Genomic DNA, 18,674 nt, shown 5'->3' with positions numbered 1-18,674 from the left:
GAGGTGAGGGGCCCCCCATCCTTCAAGGTCTTCAGAAGGCACTACGAGGCCTGCTTGTTTGCCGGGGCTTTTGAGTGGGCTTGAACAGTAGGCATCTTGGGGTTGGGGGGAGAGATTTGAGGTTTGTTATCTCATTCTGGTTTTTACTGGAAATGTTTTTAACTGTTATTGTAAGCTGCCTTAAACCACGAAGAAAGATGGGATATAGATGTTTTCATCATCATCATCATCATAAAAGTTCCTAAGGCGTGGCAATAGTTTCCTCTCTAGAAGGCACTCCAAAAGCGCGACATTTGGTAAAACCACAATCATCGGTGGGTTGATCTGCATCGGTGAGATTTTCCCAGGGAACTCTCAGCTTTCCTACACCAGTCAAAAAGTATCGGCATTACCGCCCAAGAAAATGATATTATTAGGTTTAGGAAAGAAATCAAGATTGGTCTCTTCTCTCTTAAAAAAATAATAAAGAACCCCCCCTGTTCTAATCTCGATCTGTTTGCCTTGCGCTACCCTGGATCTTCCAAATTATTAGAAAATCACTGCGGCGTTTCATCTGAAGTCTCTGTCGGTTCCGACTGGTTATACTCGAGAGGGGAGACGGCAGTTTTCCGGTGACTTCGGACAGTGTGCGCGTTGAGCATTTCCAGAAGCAGATCGTAGACCGGCACGACGTTCTTGCACTTCATGCTGAGAAGGTGCTCCATCCCTTTGTTACTGTGAAGAAAACAAAGAGGTCACAAAGAGATGCTTGGGTGGGGCAGGGGGGTGTAAGAGGCAGTTATTACTGAGGCTCTGGGGAGAGTATACAAGTTGCGCGCTCAGGAAAGGGCTCCCCTGTTCTCAGCAAAGTTAAGCAGAAATCCAGTAGCTCCTTAAAGATTAACAAAAGTTATTCCAGTGTAAGTCTTTGTAAATCAGAGTTCACTTCATCAGAGGCATGGAGTGCGCATGCATAGGAGACATATTTCATAGAATCATAGTGTTGGAAGGTGCCACCAGGGTCATCTAGTCCAACCCCCTACACAATGTAGGAAATTCACACCTACCCCCCACACCCCCAGTGACCCCCTACTCCACACCCAGAAGATGGAGAAAAAACCCTCCAGGATCCCTGACTACTAGGGTTGCCAACTGCCAGGTAGGAGATCTCCTGCTAATACAACTGATCTCCAGCCAATAGAGATCAGATCACCTGGAGAAAAATGGCCACTTTGGCAATTGGACTCTATGGCATTGAAGTCCCTCCCCTCCCCAACCCTGCCCTCCTCAGGCTCTGCTCCAGAAATCTCCCGCCGGTGGCGAAGAGGGACCTGGCAACCCTACTGACTACTACCTGGAAGTTGGCAACCCTATAACTCATACATGTGGAAAAGCCCACCAACTCAGACAACTCATCCCGATTCCCCCTGAAAAGGGGAAGATCTGCTTCGCATCTAACTGCCCATGACAGCTTACCGGTACACCAAATTTCTCCCAGAAATATCATGTTGATATTAAACAGTCAGCGAGTGCTGAGAGGCTGTTAGATTAGGGGGCTGGGGATAACTGGATTCAAACCATAGTTCAGCCATTAATTAATCTGATTTCCATCCTGTCTTTCTGTTCAAAACGAACACCCAAGATGGCTACCAGATGCAAAATACCCTATTATGATCAAAACACCCAGTTATTGACCAGTGATTGACAAAAACTGTACCAAATTTCAAATTATTTTACAGACATGCAGGCAGTCTGGGGGGGAGTGTATGTGTGAGGCAGAGCAGGTGAAAAAAAATTCTCAGCCCCTGGATAGCTGGGGTTGCCAACCTCCAGGCGGGGCCTGGAGAGCTCCCAGTATTGCAATCGAGGTCCAGATGACTGAGATCTGTTCACCTGAACAAAATGGCTGCTTTGGGGGGGGGGTGGATTCTATGGCATTATACCTTGTCGAGGTTCCCCCAAAACTAAGCACTCCGCAGGACCCACACCAAATCTCCAGGAATGTCACAACCTGGCACTGGCAACCCTAACATCACTGGTGACTCCAGCCTAGGCCTTGTTTGCTCCCAGTAAGTCCCCCCCCCAACCCCCATTGTTTTCCAGGTGGATCCTGGCAACCCTATATAGAGTCCACACTCCAAAACAGCCATTTCCTCCAGGGGAACTGATCTCTATTGTCTGGAGATCAGATGTAATAAGCGGAACTCTCCAGGCCCCACTTAAAGGTTGGCAACCCTAATGACAGGAAGGGAGAAGGGGAAGGTGGTAGAAGAAAGCCTCAGCGTGGTGGAGTGGTTAAGATTTGGAGCAGTGGACTCTGATCTGGAGAACCAGGTTTCATTCCCCATTCCTCCACGTGAGTGGTGGATGCTCATCTGGTAAACCAGGTTGGTTTCCCCACTCCTACACATAGGGTTGCCAACCTCCAGGTGCCACTCCAAATCTAACACAGATCAACCATACAAAGCATAGCTAAACAACAGACTGCATTATACAATAACATTGACAAGCACATACAAAAAGTCCTATTTCTTAAGTATAAAGACCCAAAGTCACAATATTCCAAGGTTTCCAAAACTCACTATCCTAAAGACAAACAAAAAGCCCAACAGGTACCAATTCAAGGTTTTTTTTTCTTCTTCTTTCAGGTGTGGATTCCTGGTAAGTATTACTCGGTCCCAAAGCAGGGGATCAAAAGTGAAGACGGCCATTTCAGTTCTTTATCAGTTCCACTTCACCAACCTTATATATCCCATCTATTATTTCATATTAAAATCCATATCCAAGAATCCTTCATCAGGTTCCTTCCCAGGATACCAACAATTTTATTTCTTAACAGTCTTCCAACAGGCTCCTTCTCAGGATACCATTAAAAAAATGTGCTTGTCAGTGTTATTGTATAATACAGTCTGTTGTTTAGCTATACTTTGTATGGTTGATCTGTGTTAGATTTGGAGTAACTACATTTATACACAGAGGTGTCTAGTTTGACTTACCAACCTCCAGGTGGTGGCTGGAGATCTCCCGCTGTTACAGCTGATCTCCAGCCGATACAGATCAGTTCCCCTGGAGAAAATGGCCACTTTGGCAATTGGACTCTATGGCATTGAAGTCCCTCCCCTCCCCAAACCCCGCCCTCCTCAGGCTCCACCCTACCTACACATGAAGCCAGCTGGGTGACCTTGGGCTAGTCACAGCTCTCTCAGCCCCACCTACCTCACAGGGTGTCTGTTGTGGGGAAGGGAAGGTGACTGTAAGCCAGTCTGATTCTTCCTTAAGTGGTAGAGAAAGTCAGCATATAAAAAAAACCAACTCAACTCAGTGGTAACAAAAAAAATGTGTGGTTAGGGGTCCCAACCTTGGACTCGGGTGTTTGTGCAGCAAAGAGCAAACCAAACCTTGTAAATATTACACATACTTGCAGCGTAATCTTAGAGGCACTGATGTTATCTGAAAGCTTTTCTGTGCAAAGGAGTTACGGGGCGGTTGGTGGGTGTATGGAATCCCTCTGTATAATGAAAGACTGCTTGAAGAATGCAGTCTTTGGCCTTGTGGCCGTATCTGCAGCAACTTGAACTTGTCCTTGGGTTTTCTGAACCAAACTTCTCAATGAAGGTCGGCCGCTTCAAGGAGAAAGAGAGCAGGTATCTCCCGAGAGGAGCCACAGAAACACACTTGCTTTGGAAGTCGGCCAAGTAACCCTCAGTGGGAGTGAATTACAAAAGAGAGGCCCTCCCAGCGTGCCCAGTCCAGACAGAGGGAAACGCACGACAGATCTGATGAAAATCGGAAACCTTTTCCTTTTTGCAAATAAATATGCAATGAAAACGTAGTTGCCCAAAGAAAATATTAAAATATTATAATTTGGAGAATCTATCTCCATTATTAGGGTTGCCAGCCTCCAGGTACTCAGTACAGGGGCGAAGGAGGTAACCATGTGCAGACAATCTTTATCTAAAGGCTACTAACTAATTACAAATATTCAACAATGACAAACAAACAAGTGAAACCTACAATATGACATAAAGAATCACCATCAAAGGTGAAACAACTCAAGGAAAAATGTCTTTTAAAGTCTCTGGTGGAGTACAAGCGTAGTTAACAGGCAATATTCCTTTTTTCCTTTTTTTCTTTATGATCTTGTATAGAAGAAGTGAAGTTCCCAAATGAGGATACGGCCGTTTCAAATTCTTAAATATTAATTCTTCACCAGTCCTTCAATTGACATTATTCTTCTTATATATTCACAAGATTTAGGTTACATACTGCTTCCCACGGAGGGTAAGAGATACAAAGAAAACAAGAAAAACACGATTGTCTGCACATGGTTACCTCCTTTGCCCCTGTACTGATTTCCTAATCTCCCTGATACTAGTACAGTGATGTCTGATTTTCCTTCCAGCCTCCAGGTACTAGCAGATCTCCCGCTATCACAACTAATCTCCAGCTGATAGAGATCAGTTCCCCTGGAGATAGGGTTGCCAACCTCCAGGTACTAGCTGGAGATCTCCTGCTATTACAACTGACCTCCAACTGATAGAGATCAGTTCATCTGGAGAAAATGGCGGCATTGACAATTGGACTCTATGGCATTGAAGTCCCTCCCTTCCCCAAACCCTGCCCTCCTTTGGCTCCACCCAAAAAACCTACCGCCAGTGGCAAAGAGAGATCTGGCAACCCAAGGCTGTAGAAAAAGGAGTAAATGTGAGGCCCAGCAGGCTCAGAGCCCAGCAGGCTCACTGCACCTCAAAAGAGAGGCGGGACTCAGGTATTTATTTAAAATATTTTCCATGCCGCCTTTCCACCTGACCAGCGTCCCAAAGGCGACAGGCAGCAGCCTGCCCCTGGAAACAGGCCAGGGGGTGAGACCAGCTCCGTCCTGGGCCTCATGGGACCTGGGTAAGGTTGCCAGGTCCCTCTTCACCACCGGCGGGAGATCAGCTGTAATAGCGGGAGATCTCCAGCTAGTACCTGGAGGTTGGCAACCCTACTAACCACACAGAAAGAATTCCTTACTCTTCTAGCAATGCAGAGCAATCTATACAATGGACGGGATGCACAAAATTTCAGGAAACCTAAACATCAGTAAGGAGCTCACATAGTTCTCCAAGAAGCAAACGGGACAAGCAAACGAGGAAACAAGCATCCAAAACGAGAGCAAATGAGTAATCTTGCATGCATCCATAATTTAACATTCTAACGAGCTTTTGGACTTACCTGGCATGCCGGACATGCGAAAGAAGCATCAGCAAATTGGCCAGGCGAGTGGTCTGTTGAGGCAGCGGGATTCCGCTTTTTGCAATGACCCACACTAAAGCGTCGGTAACTGCGTTCAGCAGATGGTGCAGCTTCTTGTTGCTCTCGGGTTCTTCAGTTGCGGATGATAGTGGGAACATGTCTAAACAAGGAAAACAAAACAAAATACTAGTGTTGCATCTTATTTAGGGGAATGTATGGAAACCTGTGAATAACACCCATGGAACTGGTGGCAAGAGAAGGAAGAAGCCAGCGTGGTGTAGTGATTAAGAGCAGTGGACTCTAATCTGGACAATCCGGTTTGATTCCCCACTCCTCCACATGAGCAGTGGATGCTGATCTGATGAACTGGGTTGGTTTCCCCACTCCTACACATGAAGCCAGCTGGGTGACCTTGGGCTAGTCACGCTCTCTCGGCCCCACCTATCTCACAGGGTGTCTATTGTGGGGAGGGGAAGGTGATTGTGAGCCGGTTTGATTCTGCCTTAAGTGGTGGAGAAATTCGGCATATAAAAACCAATTATTATTCTTCAGCCCATGGAACTCATGGCAAGGGAAGGAAATCTGGGTGGACTGATTTTCCTGTCCTTGCAAATACTTAAGTCTTGGAGTGGTCAGAGGTGTGAGCCAAAGGGCTCTTGGCCTGTGACTTTCAACCTGGGACCTTCAGTAGCCAGCCCTGTTCATCAGGACCCATGACAGTTCATTTTCTTTGTGTGTTTTATTTGAATTATATGGTTTAAATTACTTATCCAGGCAATTTCTGTAAACCACTTTGGATCCCTTTGGGGAGAAAAGTGGCATAGAAAATTTTCCCTACATTAAAAAATCACAATTAATTGGCACATGTGTTTATTTATTCGTTTTATAGATAAGCCAAGACTCTGAGCAGATTGTACGTGTATTTATTACATGTGATCCTAATTGCAGTGTTAATTTTTGACGGGGTCTTGACTTTGTAGTTTCTTTTTTGTTGCAGTATCAAATAGCATGAGACATCTCATAAGCAATGCAACAGACCTACGTAATCCTACTTCTATGAGATTAGAAACAATGCAGACAAAGAATAATGCATACAATAAACAGATTATTCACACCATACACAGAAGCATAGATTACAGTCTTGTCTCCTTTATTAAAGCACCTTTCTGAAACATTGTATTAAAGAACAGTCCTATTAGGTAAAAGTAATCTGTGTAAGCACCAAGGAATATTATTTTTTTTCCACTTCTGTGCAAGGCTGGGCCTCTAAACATGCCGCTGGCTCTCCAAAGTGTTCTTCTTTTTTCAATTTGTGGCAATACAATAACATATCTAGAGGGTAAATTGCAATGTAATCTTTTTCCGAGAACAATATATGAAAATTCACACGTATGTGGATTTTGATGCCATGAAGAAGAAGACGAAGAAGAGTTGGTTTTTATATGCCAACTTTCTCTACCACTTAAGGAAGAATCAAACTGGTTTACAATCACCTTCCCTTCCTCTCCCCACAACAGACACCCTGTGAGGTAGGTGAGGCTGAGAGAGCTGTGACTTGCCCAAGGCCACCCAGCTGGCTTCATGTGTAGGGGTGGGGAAATAAATCCAGTTCTCCAGATTAGACTCCGCCGCTCATGTGGAGGAGTGGGGAATCGAACCTGGTTCTCCAGATCAGAGTCCACCGCTCCAAACCATCTCTCTTAACCACTACACCACGCTAGCAGAGAAGGGAGGAGAGTGATGGTGCCATGTGTTTCTTTTTCTACAGGGGAAAGGAAAGGGAACTCATGGCAAGGACCACTTTTTTTTTGCCATCAAGTCACATCTGATTTATGGCAATCCCTGGTAGGGTTTTCAAGGCAAGAGACCTTCAGAGGTGGTTTGCCATTGCCTGCCTTTGCATAGCAGCCCTGGATTCCTTGGTAGTCTCCCATTCAAATACTAATCAGGGCCAACCCAGCTTAGCTTCTGAGATCGGATGAGATCAAGCTAGCCTGGGCTATCCAGGACCACCTACTCCCATATAAACCTACCTGGCCATTACAGTAATCTTTGGGGCCCTGCTTTATGGGCTCCCACCATCTGAGGCTAAATGGGAGGCAAACCTAGAAAGGGCCTTCTTGGTCATGGCACCAATAACTATGCAACTCCTTTCCCAAGGAGATTCATCTGTCCCCCTCGATCACTGACTATCCCCAGTTAAAAGGAGCAGGCAGTAGAGCAGGGTGACAGGGAAGGGCTGTGGCTCAGTGGTAGATCATCTGCTTGGCATGCAGAAGGTCCCAGGTTCAATCCCCGCCATCTCCAGTTAAAGGGACTAGACAGGTAGGTGATGCGAAAGACCCCTGCCTGAGACCCTGGAGAACCGCTGCTGGTCTGAGTAGACAATACTGACTTTGATGGACCAAGGGTCTGATTCAATATAAGGCAGCTTCATGTGACATTGAGCTAATCACTCTGTTTTTGCCTAACCTACTTTGCAGGGCCGTTGTGGTGCTGAACATTGGAGCCATGTAAGTCATACTGAGCTACGGGCAAAAGGAAGAATGTCTCATGCAGGTTTACCAGCTTCTCAGCCTGCCACTGTAGCTGCGCCACTAGGAGTCATGGGCAGGTGCCAATAGTTACCTTCATTGCGCGAAAGACTCCAGCAGCTGATTTGTGGACATCAAGTCCAGAGGCAGAGGAGCCGGCTGGCCAGTATTTTGCTGATCAGTTGGCAAATCGAGCAGCGTATGAAAACCTTGTGATATGTGAGTCTTTGGGTTTTCGCTGAGCACCTCGACCTTTCCAGGGTGAAAAACGAGAGCCTCCAGGAATGACAGAAACGCTGGCCGAGAATCGGATCTTAGCAGCTGCCTCTTAGAGGCCTCAGATGAAGACATAGATTTAAAGTGGTCAGAGTGAGACAGCAGATTTGCAGTTCTGCCAGTCCGGGGCGGGGCGGGGTGGGGGGACAAGACAGGCCTGGTTCAAGTGTTTCACTGCTGAGAAATCAGTAAAGCCCCTGTCAAGAGATGAGCCATGTCTGAGTAATATTCCACTTGAAGTATTTTCTCTCTCTCTTCTGCTCAGCTAACATGTGTTGGACCCCAGCACCAGGGCTGCCAAACTCTAGGTACTAGCTGCAACTGATCTCCCGCCGATAGAGACCAGTTCACCAGGAGAAAATGGCCACTTTGGCAATTGGACTCTATGGCATTGAAGTCCCTCCCCAAACCCTGCCCTCCGCCCCAAAAATCTCCAGGTGTTTCCCAACCCGGAGCTAGCAACCCTATCCCACAATGACACCATTATTCTACCAAAGTCACTCCATCAGGCTAGGGTTGCCAACCTCCAGGTGGTAGCTGGAGGTTGCCTGCTATTCCAACAGATCTCCAGGCAACACAGATCAGTTCACCTGGAAAAAAATGGCCACTTTGGAAGGTAGACTGTATGGCATCATACCCCATTGAAGTCCCTCCCCTTCTAAAGCCCCACCCTTCCCAGGCTCCACCCACAAAATCTCCAGGTATTTCCCAACCCGGAGCTAGCAACCCTAATAATTAGCTCACTGGGTTCAGCTGGAACAAGATGGGAGGGGAGATTTGCTCAGTTTCCAGAAGGCTCCTTAGGGGTGACTTGGTGATTGGCTGGTGGAGGTCGTGAGATCAGTGGCCTGCGCTTTCTATAAAATGTAGTCAATTTCCATTCCCTATCCTATTTCCCTTCCCCTATCCCTTGTACCTGTGTTTGCCTTAAGCTACACCAGTTATGGACTATCCTGCTTGCTCATGGACTGAATTTGCCAAAGCTTTAAGAATTGAAGGCCTGAGCTGCAGAATCCTTGTTCAGTTAAGTGTATTTAGAAAGTTAGCTTTGTGGTTAAGAGCTAGGGTTGCCAGGTCCCTCTTCTCAACTGGTGGGAGATTTTGGGGGCGGAGCCTGAAGAGGGCGGGGTTTGGGGAGGGGAGGGACTTCAATGCCATAATGTCCAATGGCCAAAGCGGCCATTTTTCTCCAGGTGATCTGAGCTCTATCGGCTGGAGATCAGTTGAATTAGCAGATCTCCTGCTACTACCTGGCAATTGGCAACCCTACAGCTGGGTGACCTTGGGCTAGTCACGCTATCTCATCCCCACATACCTAACAGGGTGTCTGTTGTGGGGAGAGGAAGGGAAGGTGATTGTAATCCAGTTTGAGTCTCCCTTAAGTGGTAGAGAAAGACAGCATATGAAAACCAACTCTTCTTCTTCTTAATTTTTGTGTGCTTGAACCTTTCACTGGAATGATATTGTTTTAAAAATCTTTTTCTTTACTTCCTTTATAATAAAGGTTATTTTTACTTTACAGTGTGTTGCTGTTTGCCTACTGGTCCAAAATAGGGTTGCCAGCTCCAGGTTGGGAGACTTTGGGGGTGGAGCCTGAGGAGGGCGGGGTTTGGAGAAGGAAGGGACTTCCATGGCATAGAGTCCAATTGCCAAAGCGGCCATTTCTCCATTTTTCAACTGACCTCTGTTGCCTGGAGATCACTTGTAATAGTAGGAGATCTCCAGCTACCACCTAGAGGTTGACAGTCCTAATCCAAACCTAGGTTAATCTTAATTACATTATCACAGAGGGGCTCACTCCACGGTCTCAGGTTCAAGACAGGGAGCAATTCTCTCAGACCAAGGCGGGTCAGCCTTGACAGCTCCATCTGCTTGAGTGGCAGCGCTGCAAAAAAACGGAGAGAGTGCAGAGAAATGGCTCAAGGCATGAGGGGAGGGGGCGTGGCTCAGTTTGTAGAGCATCTGCTTGGCGTGCAGAAGGCCCCAGGTTCAATCCCCGGCATCTCCAGTTACAGGGACCAGGCAAGCAGGTGATGTGAAAGACCTCTGCCTGAGACCCTGGAGAGCCGCTGCCGGTCTGAGTAGACAATACTGACTGATGGACCAAGGGTCTGATTCAGTGTAAGGCAGCTTCATGTGTGCCAAATATGCCAACTTCTTTACAAACTGGTCAGTGCTTCAGCCATGAAAAGGGATAAGAACATAAGAAAAGCCCTGCTGGATCAGATCAAGGCCCATCAAGTCCTGCAATCTGTTCACACAGTGGCCAACCAGGTGCCTCTAGGAAGCCACTAGGAAGCTTTCTTGTATTTCTAACGGATCCCTTATTTGCACCCTAAGAATGCCTGCCTGAACACTGATCACACCCATATCCGAATGTTGCCAACAGGCTTGGGGGGAAATGCCCTGTCCCTTTAACAGAGGGCTAGTGTGCCGAGAACCCATTTATAGGATTCCTGCTGCAGTGTTTAGTTCTCGCTGTCCTGGGAAAGATGCACCCATTACTCACTCTGGCTGCTCCAGTGATAACCTGCACTCAGAAAGGAGGGTCATCCCATCCTTTATAATTTTTTTAAGGCTAGGATACGCTTTGAAGTAGCACTTTAAACCTGTCTAAGAACGCACCATGTATCCTCAGCAAAGCTCAGCCCAAACGCTCATAGAGTGCGGGTGGGAATTTCTGCCAATTCTCTCCTCTTATGTTAACCCTGCCCTACATTCCACTCCATTCCTAGGGGTTCTCCCAACCATATAGAGGGTAGGGGGTAGTCAGAAACCTACTGGGGCCTTAGGGGTGCCAACCTCCTAGTGGTGGTTTGAGATCTCCCGCTATTGCGACTGATCTCCAGCCGACAGAGATCGGTTCCCCTGGAGAAAACGGCCGCTTTGGCAATTGGACTCTATGGCATTGAAGTCCCTCCCCTCTCCAAACCCCGCCCTCCTCAGGCTCTGCCCCCAAAATATCCAGGTAGTTCCCAACCCAGAGCTAGCAACCCTATGGGGCCTGCAGAGGAACGACGGAGGGAGATACATTCTATAAACTCATTCTACTTGTGGCTCACAGAATCCGACTCGCTGTTCCTTTTACAATGTACAGATTCCACCTCCCCAGTTTGTCTGGAAGACACTTAAAGTTTGGAGACATCTCTAGGCTCCTCACCCGCGAAAAGCACAGGAGCAGAGCCATTTTAAAAAGTTGGCAACTTAACAAGCTCATGTCTGTGTGGGTGAGCAGCAGGACAGTTCAAAATCTCGCAAAAATCTTGGGGTCGCTCGCACAGTTTTATCGAGACCCCTTTATGCTGGAGATTACCTTTCAGAGACTATAAAAATACAGCGCACAGAATGAGAACAGCGCCGGTGACCCGGGTGTTATTTCTGTGTATCAATCATAAAGCTATTATCAAGTGGGGAAGGAAAAGCACTTTCCGCGCCGTATTTCATTCCCCTTTAATGGCTCTTGTGTCCCGTAATATTTTCTACCCGTCTTCACCACCCAACTGTTGTCTAAATAATAAGCACAGCTTGACACGAACAAGTCGTCTACTCACGGGAATTGAGGAGGATCATAGCCTTGACACACAGATATTCTTTGTGCTGCAGTTTCAGCTCTCGAAACCTTGAAGTTGTCGCCAAGAGCATGTCAAAGATTTCCAAAATTCCTTCCACGCACTTCCCCTCGTCCCTAATTTTTGAACACAGGGAGTGGATTACATACAAAAACCCTTTATCCTGCAAAATATCAATTTGTGCTCTGATAAGTATTCTTCTTGGAGGGGGGCTCAGATTTCATGGTGGTAATTTTTTTTTAACAAGGAGGGGTAACATTCGGCACAAAATCCTTATTCTTACCTTTAAAGTTATCCTAGGTCCCAGGCCCTCTCCTCCCCGCCACCCCCAATTCTGCTTTCCTATCCTGTTGCACTATTGTATTGCAGCCGACTTCTGGCGACCCCAGCAAGGGGCTTTCAAGGCAAGTGAGAAGCAGAGGTGGTTTGCCATTGCCTTCCTCTGCAGAGCCTTCCTTGGAGGTCTCCCTTCCAAGTACTGACCCTGCTTAGCCTCCGAAATCTGACGAGATCGAGCAGGGCCTCTTAGAGGAATTTGATGAGGTGGTGCAAAAAAAAATTTCAGGGTCCCTTTCCTGTTCCGTTAGCCATCTTTTTTTTATCCACAATGGTTTTAACCGTAAGGTCAAAAAAGGTTTAGAAGGCAAGAGAGGGGTGGAATGGAGCGCTTCGCTGATTTTCTGCATTTGAGGCCTTCTGCCCCTATACTCCCTCCTACATAATAAAGAGTGCAAAGAGGGGTCAGAGAGAAGAATGCACATCTGAATATTTTTATATGCCACTAAGCAGATCAGGAGAGAAAAAATCAACATTTTAACATCCTTTTATTTATTCTACAATTTTGCAATGTGTATCAGATGGAAGGATTATGAACTCTTGAGCTCTTAGGTTCCCTTTGGGCCTCCTCTGGGCCCCAGGGCCCCAGGGCGATGCACCTGCTGAAACCCCCTCTCATAGGGCCTGAGATCGAGATATACCAGGCCACTTTCCCTCCCCGGTGCACTGTTACTTATGAACTTTTCTTCTCTAGCTCTACCAACTTTGACTGCTTCCCATAGGTCCCTTCTTGCTCTGTCCTTTCTCCCTTTCTGCTTCTTAGAACTTTCTCCTTAGAGCACCAATTCTGTGCCACACTTCCATAAATAAGGCTGCCAACCTCCAGGTTAGGGTTGCCAACAGCCAGGTAATAGCAGAAGATCTCCTGCTATTACAACTGATCTCCAGCCGATAGAGATCAGTTCCCCTGGAGCAAATGGCCACTTTGGCAATTGGACTCTATGGCATCGAAGTCCCTCCCTAAACCCCACCCTCCTCAGGCTCTGCCCCAAAAACCTCCCGCCGGTTGCGAAGAGTGACATGGCAATCCTACTCCAGGTAGTAGCTGGCGATCTCCTGCTACTGCAACTGATCTACAGCCGATAGAGATCAGTTCACCTCGAGAAAATGACCACTTTGGCAATTGGGCTCTATGGAATTGAAGTCCTTCCCCTCCCCAAACCCCGCCCTCCTCATGCTCTGCCCCAAAAACCTCCCGATGGTGGTGAAGAGGGACCTGGCAAGTGGCAACCCTACCCATAAAATTCCATTGACTAGTGGAATTCACTGCCACCAGATATAGTGATGGCTATGGGCTTAGCTGGCTTTGAAAGAGGACTAGACAAACTGACAGGCCCATCAATGGCTTATTAGCCATGATGGCTTGATGAAACCTTTGTGTTCAGAAGTAGTGCATGTCTGAACACCAGGTGGACATCAGGTGCCCACTGATCAACCGCACTACAGACTGGAGCAGGCTTCCTAGCACATACTGGGGGGAAGGCTGATAGGAACTCTGGTTGATGACATCATCACTCTAGGTCCCCAAGGGAAGTCCTGCAACTGGGCTCCAGTATGGTCTAGGTCAGTTGCCCCCCTGCGTTCAGGATGGCACTTCCAAGATGTGCAAAATGGTCCCAGCATGCCACAATTCACCATAAGTGCCCAAGGTTACCTAACCCCACCGTAGAGTCACCTAGTTGGTTACAGAATCATACAATCATAGAGTTGGAAGGGACCACCAGGGTCATCTTGTCTAACACCCTGCACAATGCAGGAAATTCACAACTACCTCCCCCCACACCCTCAGTGACCCCTACTTCATGCCCAGAAGATGGCCAAGATGCCCTCCCTCTCATCATCTGCTTAAGGGCATAGAATCAGCATTGCTGACAGATGGCCATCTAACCTCTTCTTAAAAACCTCCAGGGAAGGAGAGCTCACTACCTCCCGAGTTAGCCTGTTCCACCGAGGAACTGCTCTAACTGTTAGAAAATTCTTCCTAATGTCTAGACAGAAACTCTTTTGATTTAATTTCAACCCGTTGGTTCTGGTCCGACTTGGTGGCAGTGGGAGATTTCTCCCACCACCACCCTTGCCCACCACCAATCAGCTGGGCAGTGGGAGGAAAACAGCAGGTGAAACAGGGCCGGGTGCGATCAGTGTTCTTGACACGATGATGCCATTTCTGGCCCAACCTGGAAGTGCCATCATCACAACAGGTGATGCTCTAGCATTCGTCCAAAACTCTCTGGTTAAATCATAGAGTGGGGAGGGGGGGAGGAGAATTGTACAGCATCACTGTCTCCTGGCACGATGACATCACTTCCGGGTCACACTGGAAGTAGCACCATCATGTCAGGGACACTTATCATGCCCCCTACTGTAAGTCCCAGCCTCTCCCTTCTCCTACTGGTTACCAGGCCATTCATGACAAGTATGATCTCTTGCAAAGGGTGCCTTTCCTTTAATGAGGTGAACCTCAAACTGAAGACTAAGGCGACTTTGCATATGTCCATTTTTGATATGTAATTCTTCTATTCCTTGGCTCCACCATCAACCAAAAGGGAGACTGCAGCCAAGAAATCAGAAGGAGACTGAGACTGGGAAGGGCAGCCATGAAGGCTCTAGAAAAGATTTCTAAGTGTAAGGATGTGTCACTGGCCACCAAGACTAGATTAATTCATGCCATCGTATTCCCTATCACTAAGTATGGGTGTGAAAGCTGGACAGTGAAGAAAGCTGATAGGAAGAAAATAGATTCCTTTGAAATGTGGTGTTGGAGGAGAGTGTTACGGATTCTGTGGACTGCCAAAAAAACAAATCAATGGGTTATATATCAACTCTAGCCTGAACTGACCCTAGAAGCTAAAATGACTAAACTGAGGCTATTGTATTTTGGTCATGTAATGAGAAGACAAGAGTCACTGGAAAAGACAGTCATGCTGGGAAAAGTTGAGGGCAGCAGGAAAATTGGAAGACCCAACAAGCGATGGATGGACTCAATAAAGGAAGCCACAGCCCTCAATTTGCAAGATCTGAGCAAGGCTGTCAAAGATAGGACATTTTGGAGGACTTTCATTCATAGGGTCGCCATGAGTCAGAAGCGACTTGACGGCACTTAACACACACCACACAATTCTTCTACCACAGATGGAAAGTTAACTAAAAGAGAGTCCCCCAACCCCAGATATACTTATTTTCTTACCTGTCTAGCACAAGGTCTGGCGCAAATATGAGCTTGCCAGGATGATTGATGGATCTCCACATCAGGCCCACCATTAAGACCTCCAACCAACAACTTTCCAAAAGCCTGACTTGGTCATACAGACTGAGCTCTATGAACCCTTAAGAAAAAGGGGGGATCATTACAGCAAAAAACATCTAGACGTCCATTCTGAAACAGCAAAATTATTTTTTTTAAAAATGGGTAAGGAGATGCAACTTCCAATACATCTTTGAACTTGATTGAAAATTATGTAGTGAATTTCCCCAAGCAGGGTGTATACCAGTTTATCTGTGGTGTAGTGGTTGAGAGTGGTGGTCTCTGATCCGGAGAAGCGGGTTTGATTCTCCACTCCTCTACATGAGTGGTGGACTCTAATCTGGTGAACAGGGTTGGTTTCCCCACTCCTACACATGAAGTCAGCTGGGTGACCTCGGGCCAGTCACAGTTCTCTCCAAACTCTCCCAGCCCCACCTACCTCACAAGGTGCCTGTTGTGCAGAGGGGAAGGGAAGGCGATGGTAAGCCACTTTGAGATTCCTTAAAAGGTAAAGAAAATTGGCATATAAAACCCAGCTCTGGAGCCTGGAGATCTCCCAGTATTACAACTGATCTCTAGACTACAGATTCCTCTAGAACAAATGACTGCTTGAGAGGCTGGACTCTACGACTTTTAAAAGGAAGTATTTCTGATAAAAGGAAGTATTTCTTCACACAACGCGTATAGTTAAATTGTGGAACTCCCTGCCCCAAGATGTGGTGATGGCTGCCAGCTTGGAAGGCTTTAAGACGTGTTCATGGAGGAGAGGGGTATTCATGACTACTAGTTAAAATGGATACTAGTCATGGTATTAGTCTTGACCATTGTCTTGTTTGTGGGCTTCCTAGAGGCACCTGGTTGGCCACTGTGTGAACAGACTGCTGGACTTGATGGGCCTTGGTCTGATCCAGCAGGCTTTTCTTATGTTCTTATGTTCTTTATTCCCCATGGAGGTCACTCCCCTCACCTCTCCACACCCTGCCCTCCCCAGGCTCCACCCCCAAATATCCAGGAATTTCCAAACCTGGAGTTGGCAACCCAAAATATGTGAAAACTGAGAAAACACCAATTGAACAGGGAAGGTGTGACTTTCTATTAAATGATATTCGATTGTCTGCTGATGTGCATGTCAATCAGAACTGGATCCTTAACTTAATTTTTAAAAGTAAATTTGTACTGAAGGAAACTGGATGAAGTTTGTCTGCAGGCAGCAGGCAGTGAAAGGTTTAAGCTCCTGTTTTGCACAGTGGGGTGTTTCGGTTTCACCAGCAACGTTTTTGCCTGCGTGGGGAAGAAAGACAGGCATACACAGCAGAAGGAAATGCAAGCAAGCAAGTCATCACTACTGCAATTTGGGCGGGGGGAGGATCTCTGCTGACTTTAGCAGCAGGGTGCAAAGCTATTCATTTGCAGAGCAATGTTGTACCCTGTTAAATAATCCTCACTGAATGGGTTAAATAAAGCCCCCCCCATTAAATAACACCCCCCCATTAAAATTAGGACCCGTGGGAAATCCACGGATGGCTGCCCACCCGACATGATCTCCCACACCCCTCCCACGTGCCGCATCCTGAGAGCAAGAACAGTGTGGAACTTGCCAGGAGTGAGTCAGAGGAAACCCGCTGTTCTAGCTGGCCCTGGCAGCAAAGCCTTATGGGAAAAGATGAAAACTTGACTAAGATATTATAGTGACATGAGAAGGATTTAAAAGAAAAATAAGAGAGAGGAAGAAAGACACGAAAAATGGGTGGCAGAAATAATAAAGGGTCAACTGCATGTTATAGGGAAATGTATGGGATGGGAAGAGCCCCTCCCCATATGCTACTTTTTGTGGAAGAAAAGCAGCTTTGGGGAGGAACAATTTTTAGCAAAGGCAAAGACATGGTGGCAGGAGGGGGCACACGTAATCCTTTCCCCCAACTGATATTTTTCTGCTTTAAATAGCCTTTTCCCAAGAAGAAGATGAAGAGTTGGTTTTTATATGCTGACTTTCTCCACCACTTAAGGAAGAATCAAACCCGCTTACAATCACCTTCCCTTCCCCTCCCCACAACAGACACCCTGTGAAGTAGGTGGAGCTGAGAGAACTCTAAGAGAACTGTGACTAGCCCAAGGTCACCCAGCTGGCTTCATGTGTAGGCGTGGAGAAACAAACCCAGTTCACCAGATTAGCCTCAGCCGCTCATGTGGAGAAGTGGGGAATCAAACCTGGTTCTCCAGATCAGACCCCACTGCTTCAAACCACCGCTCTTAACCACTACAACACGCTGGCTCTCCAACGGCCTTTATATTCCATAGAGTTCCAGATGCATACTTACAAGTAGGGATGTACACTCAGATATATTTGCTCCAAATAGATATACCCCCAAAAATACTTTATTGGCATTTTTCGGATATATTTGGGATCTGGATGGATATTCGGGAATCTCGGCAATACTAGTATCCTGATCCCGAATATTCTGGAAATATTCGAGACTATCCAGAGCCAGCATTCTAAACCTCCAAACTTAGGGGTGTTTTATTTTTTGTAGGTTTCCCAGGCAACTTGAGGGAGGGGGGAGGGAGGCAGCACTCACAAGCAAATGGGATCACATGTTATGTGGAGCTTGCCAGGTTGGTTCTGCTGGGATTCTTGGATTTGTCAGTGGTTCTGTTGGGCTTGCACTGACATGTTGGCCCTGGGTTCTGCTTGGATTGTATGGTTTGAAATTGGTTCTGTCAGGCTGGAAATAGTGCCCTTCCCTTGCTTCAGTTGGGTTGGCTTGGATTCAGTTGGGTTGGCTTGGATTCAGTTGGGTTGGCTTCAGTTGGGTTGGCTTGGTGCAGAAAAGGGCAACCAAAATGATTAGGGGACTAGAGCAACTGTCCTATGAGGAGCGGTTAAGATGCTTAGGGCTGTTTAGCTTGGAAAGAAGGCGGCTGAGGGGAGACATGATAGAGGTCTATAAAATTATGCATGGTTTGGACAGAGTGGACAAGGAGACGTTTTTCTCCCTCTCCCATAATACTAGAACACGGGGTCATCTGCTAAAGCTGGAGGGTGAGAGATTCAAAACAGATAAAAGGAAGTATTTTTTCACACGACGCATAGTTAAATTGTGGAACTCCCTTCCCCAAGATGTGGTGATGGCTGCCAGCTTGGAGGGCTTTAAAAGGGGAGTGGACATATTCATGGAGGAGAGGGGTATTCATGGCTGTTAGTTAGAATGGATACTAGTCATGCTGCATACCTATTCTCTCTAGTATCAGAGGAGCATGCCTATTATTTTGGGTGCGGTGGAACACAGGCAGGATGGTGCTGCTTAACTCGTCTTGTTAGTGGCTTCCTAGAGCCACCTGGTTGGCCACTGTGTGAACAGACTGCTGGACTTGATGGGCCTTGGTCTGATCCAGCAGGGCCTTTCTTATGTTCTTATTATCTGGTTTGATATTGGATGAGTTTTGCTTGATGCATTGGCTTGCGGTTCTGCTGGGATTCTCTAGTTTGATGTTAGTTCT

The 18,674-nt window shown here is 46.9% G+C and overlaps 1 protein-coding gene across 1 annotated transcript in view; it reads right to left on the bottom strand.

The window, feature by feature from the left end:
- Positions 1 to 536: 536 nt before the first annotated feature.
- Positions 537 to 18,674, bottom strand: part of ESR2 (estrogen receptor 2) — a 46,503-nt gene continuing 28,365 nt past the window's right edge. The window contains exons 5-8 of the mRNA XM_056850729.1: positions 15,120 to 15,258; positions 11,579 to 11,712; positions 5,197 to 5,377; positions 537 to 714 (exon numbers count right to left, since the gene is read on the bottom strand). Of these exons, the coding sequence (XP_056706707.1) occupies positions 537 to 714; positions 5,197 to 5,377; positions 11,579 to 11,712; positions 15,120 to 15,258 (632 nt within the window). The remainder of the gene's footprint in view (positions 715 to 5,196; positions 5,378 to 11,578; positions 11,713 to 15,119; positions 15,259 to 18,674) is intronic.

Source organism: Euleptes europaea, chromosome 6 (assembly GCF_029931775.1).
Source record: "Euleptes europaea isolate rEulEur1 chromosome 6, rEulEur1.hap1, whole genome shotgun sequence".
Classification (NCBI taxonomy): Eukaryota; Metazoa; Chordata; class Lepidosauria; order Squamata; family Sphaerodactylidae; genus Euleptes; species Euleptes europaea.
The sequence above is the reverse complement of the archived record's forward strand: the minus strand, read 5'-3'. Positions and strand labels throughout refer to the sequence as shown.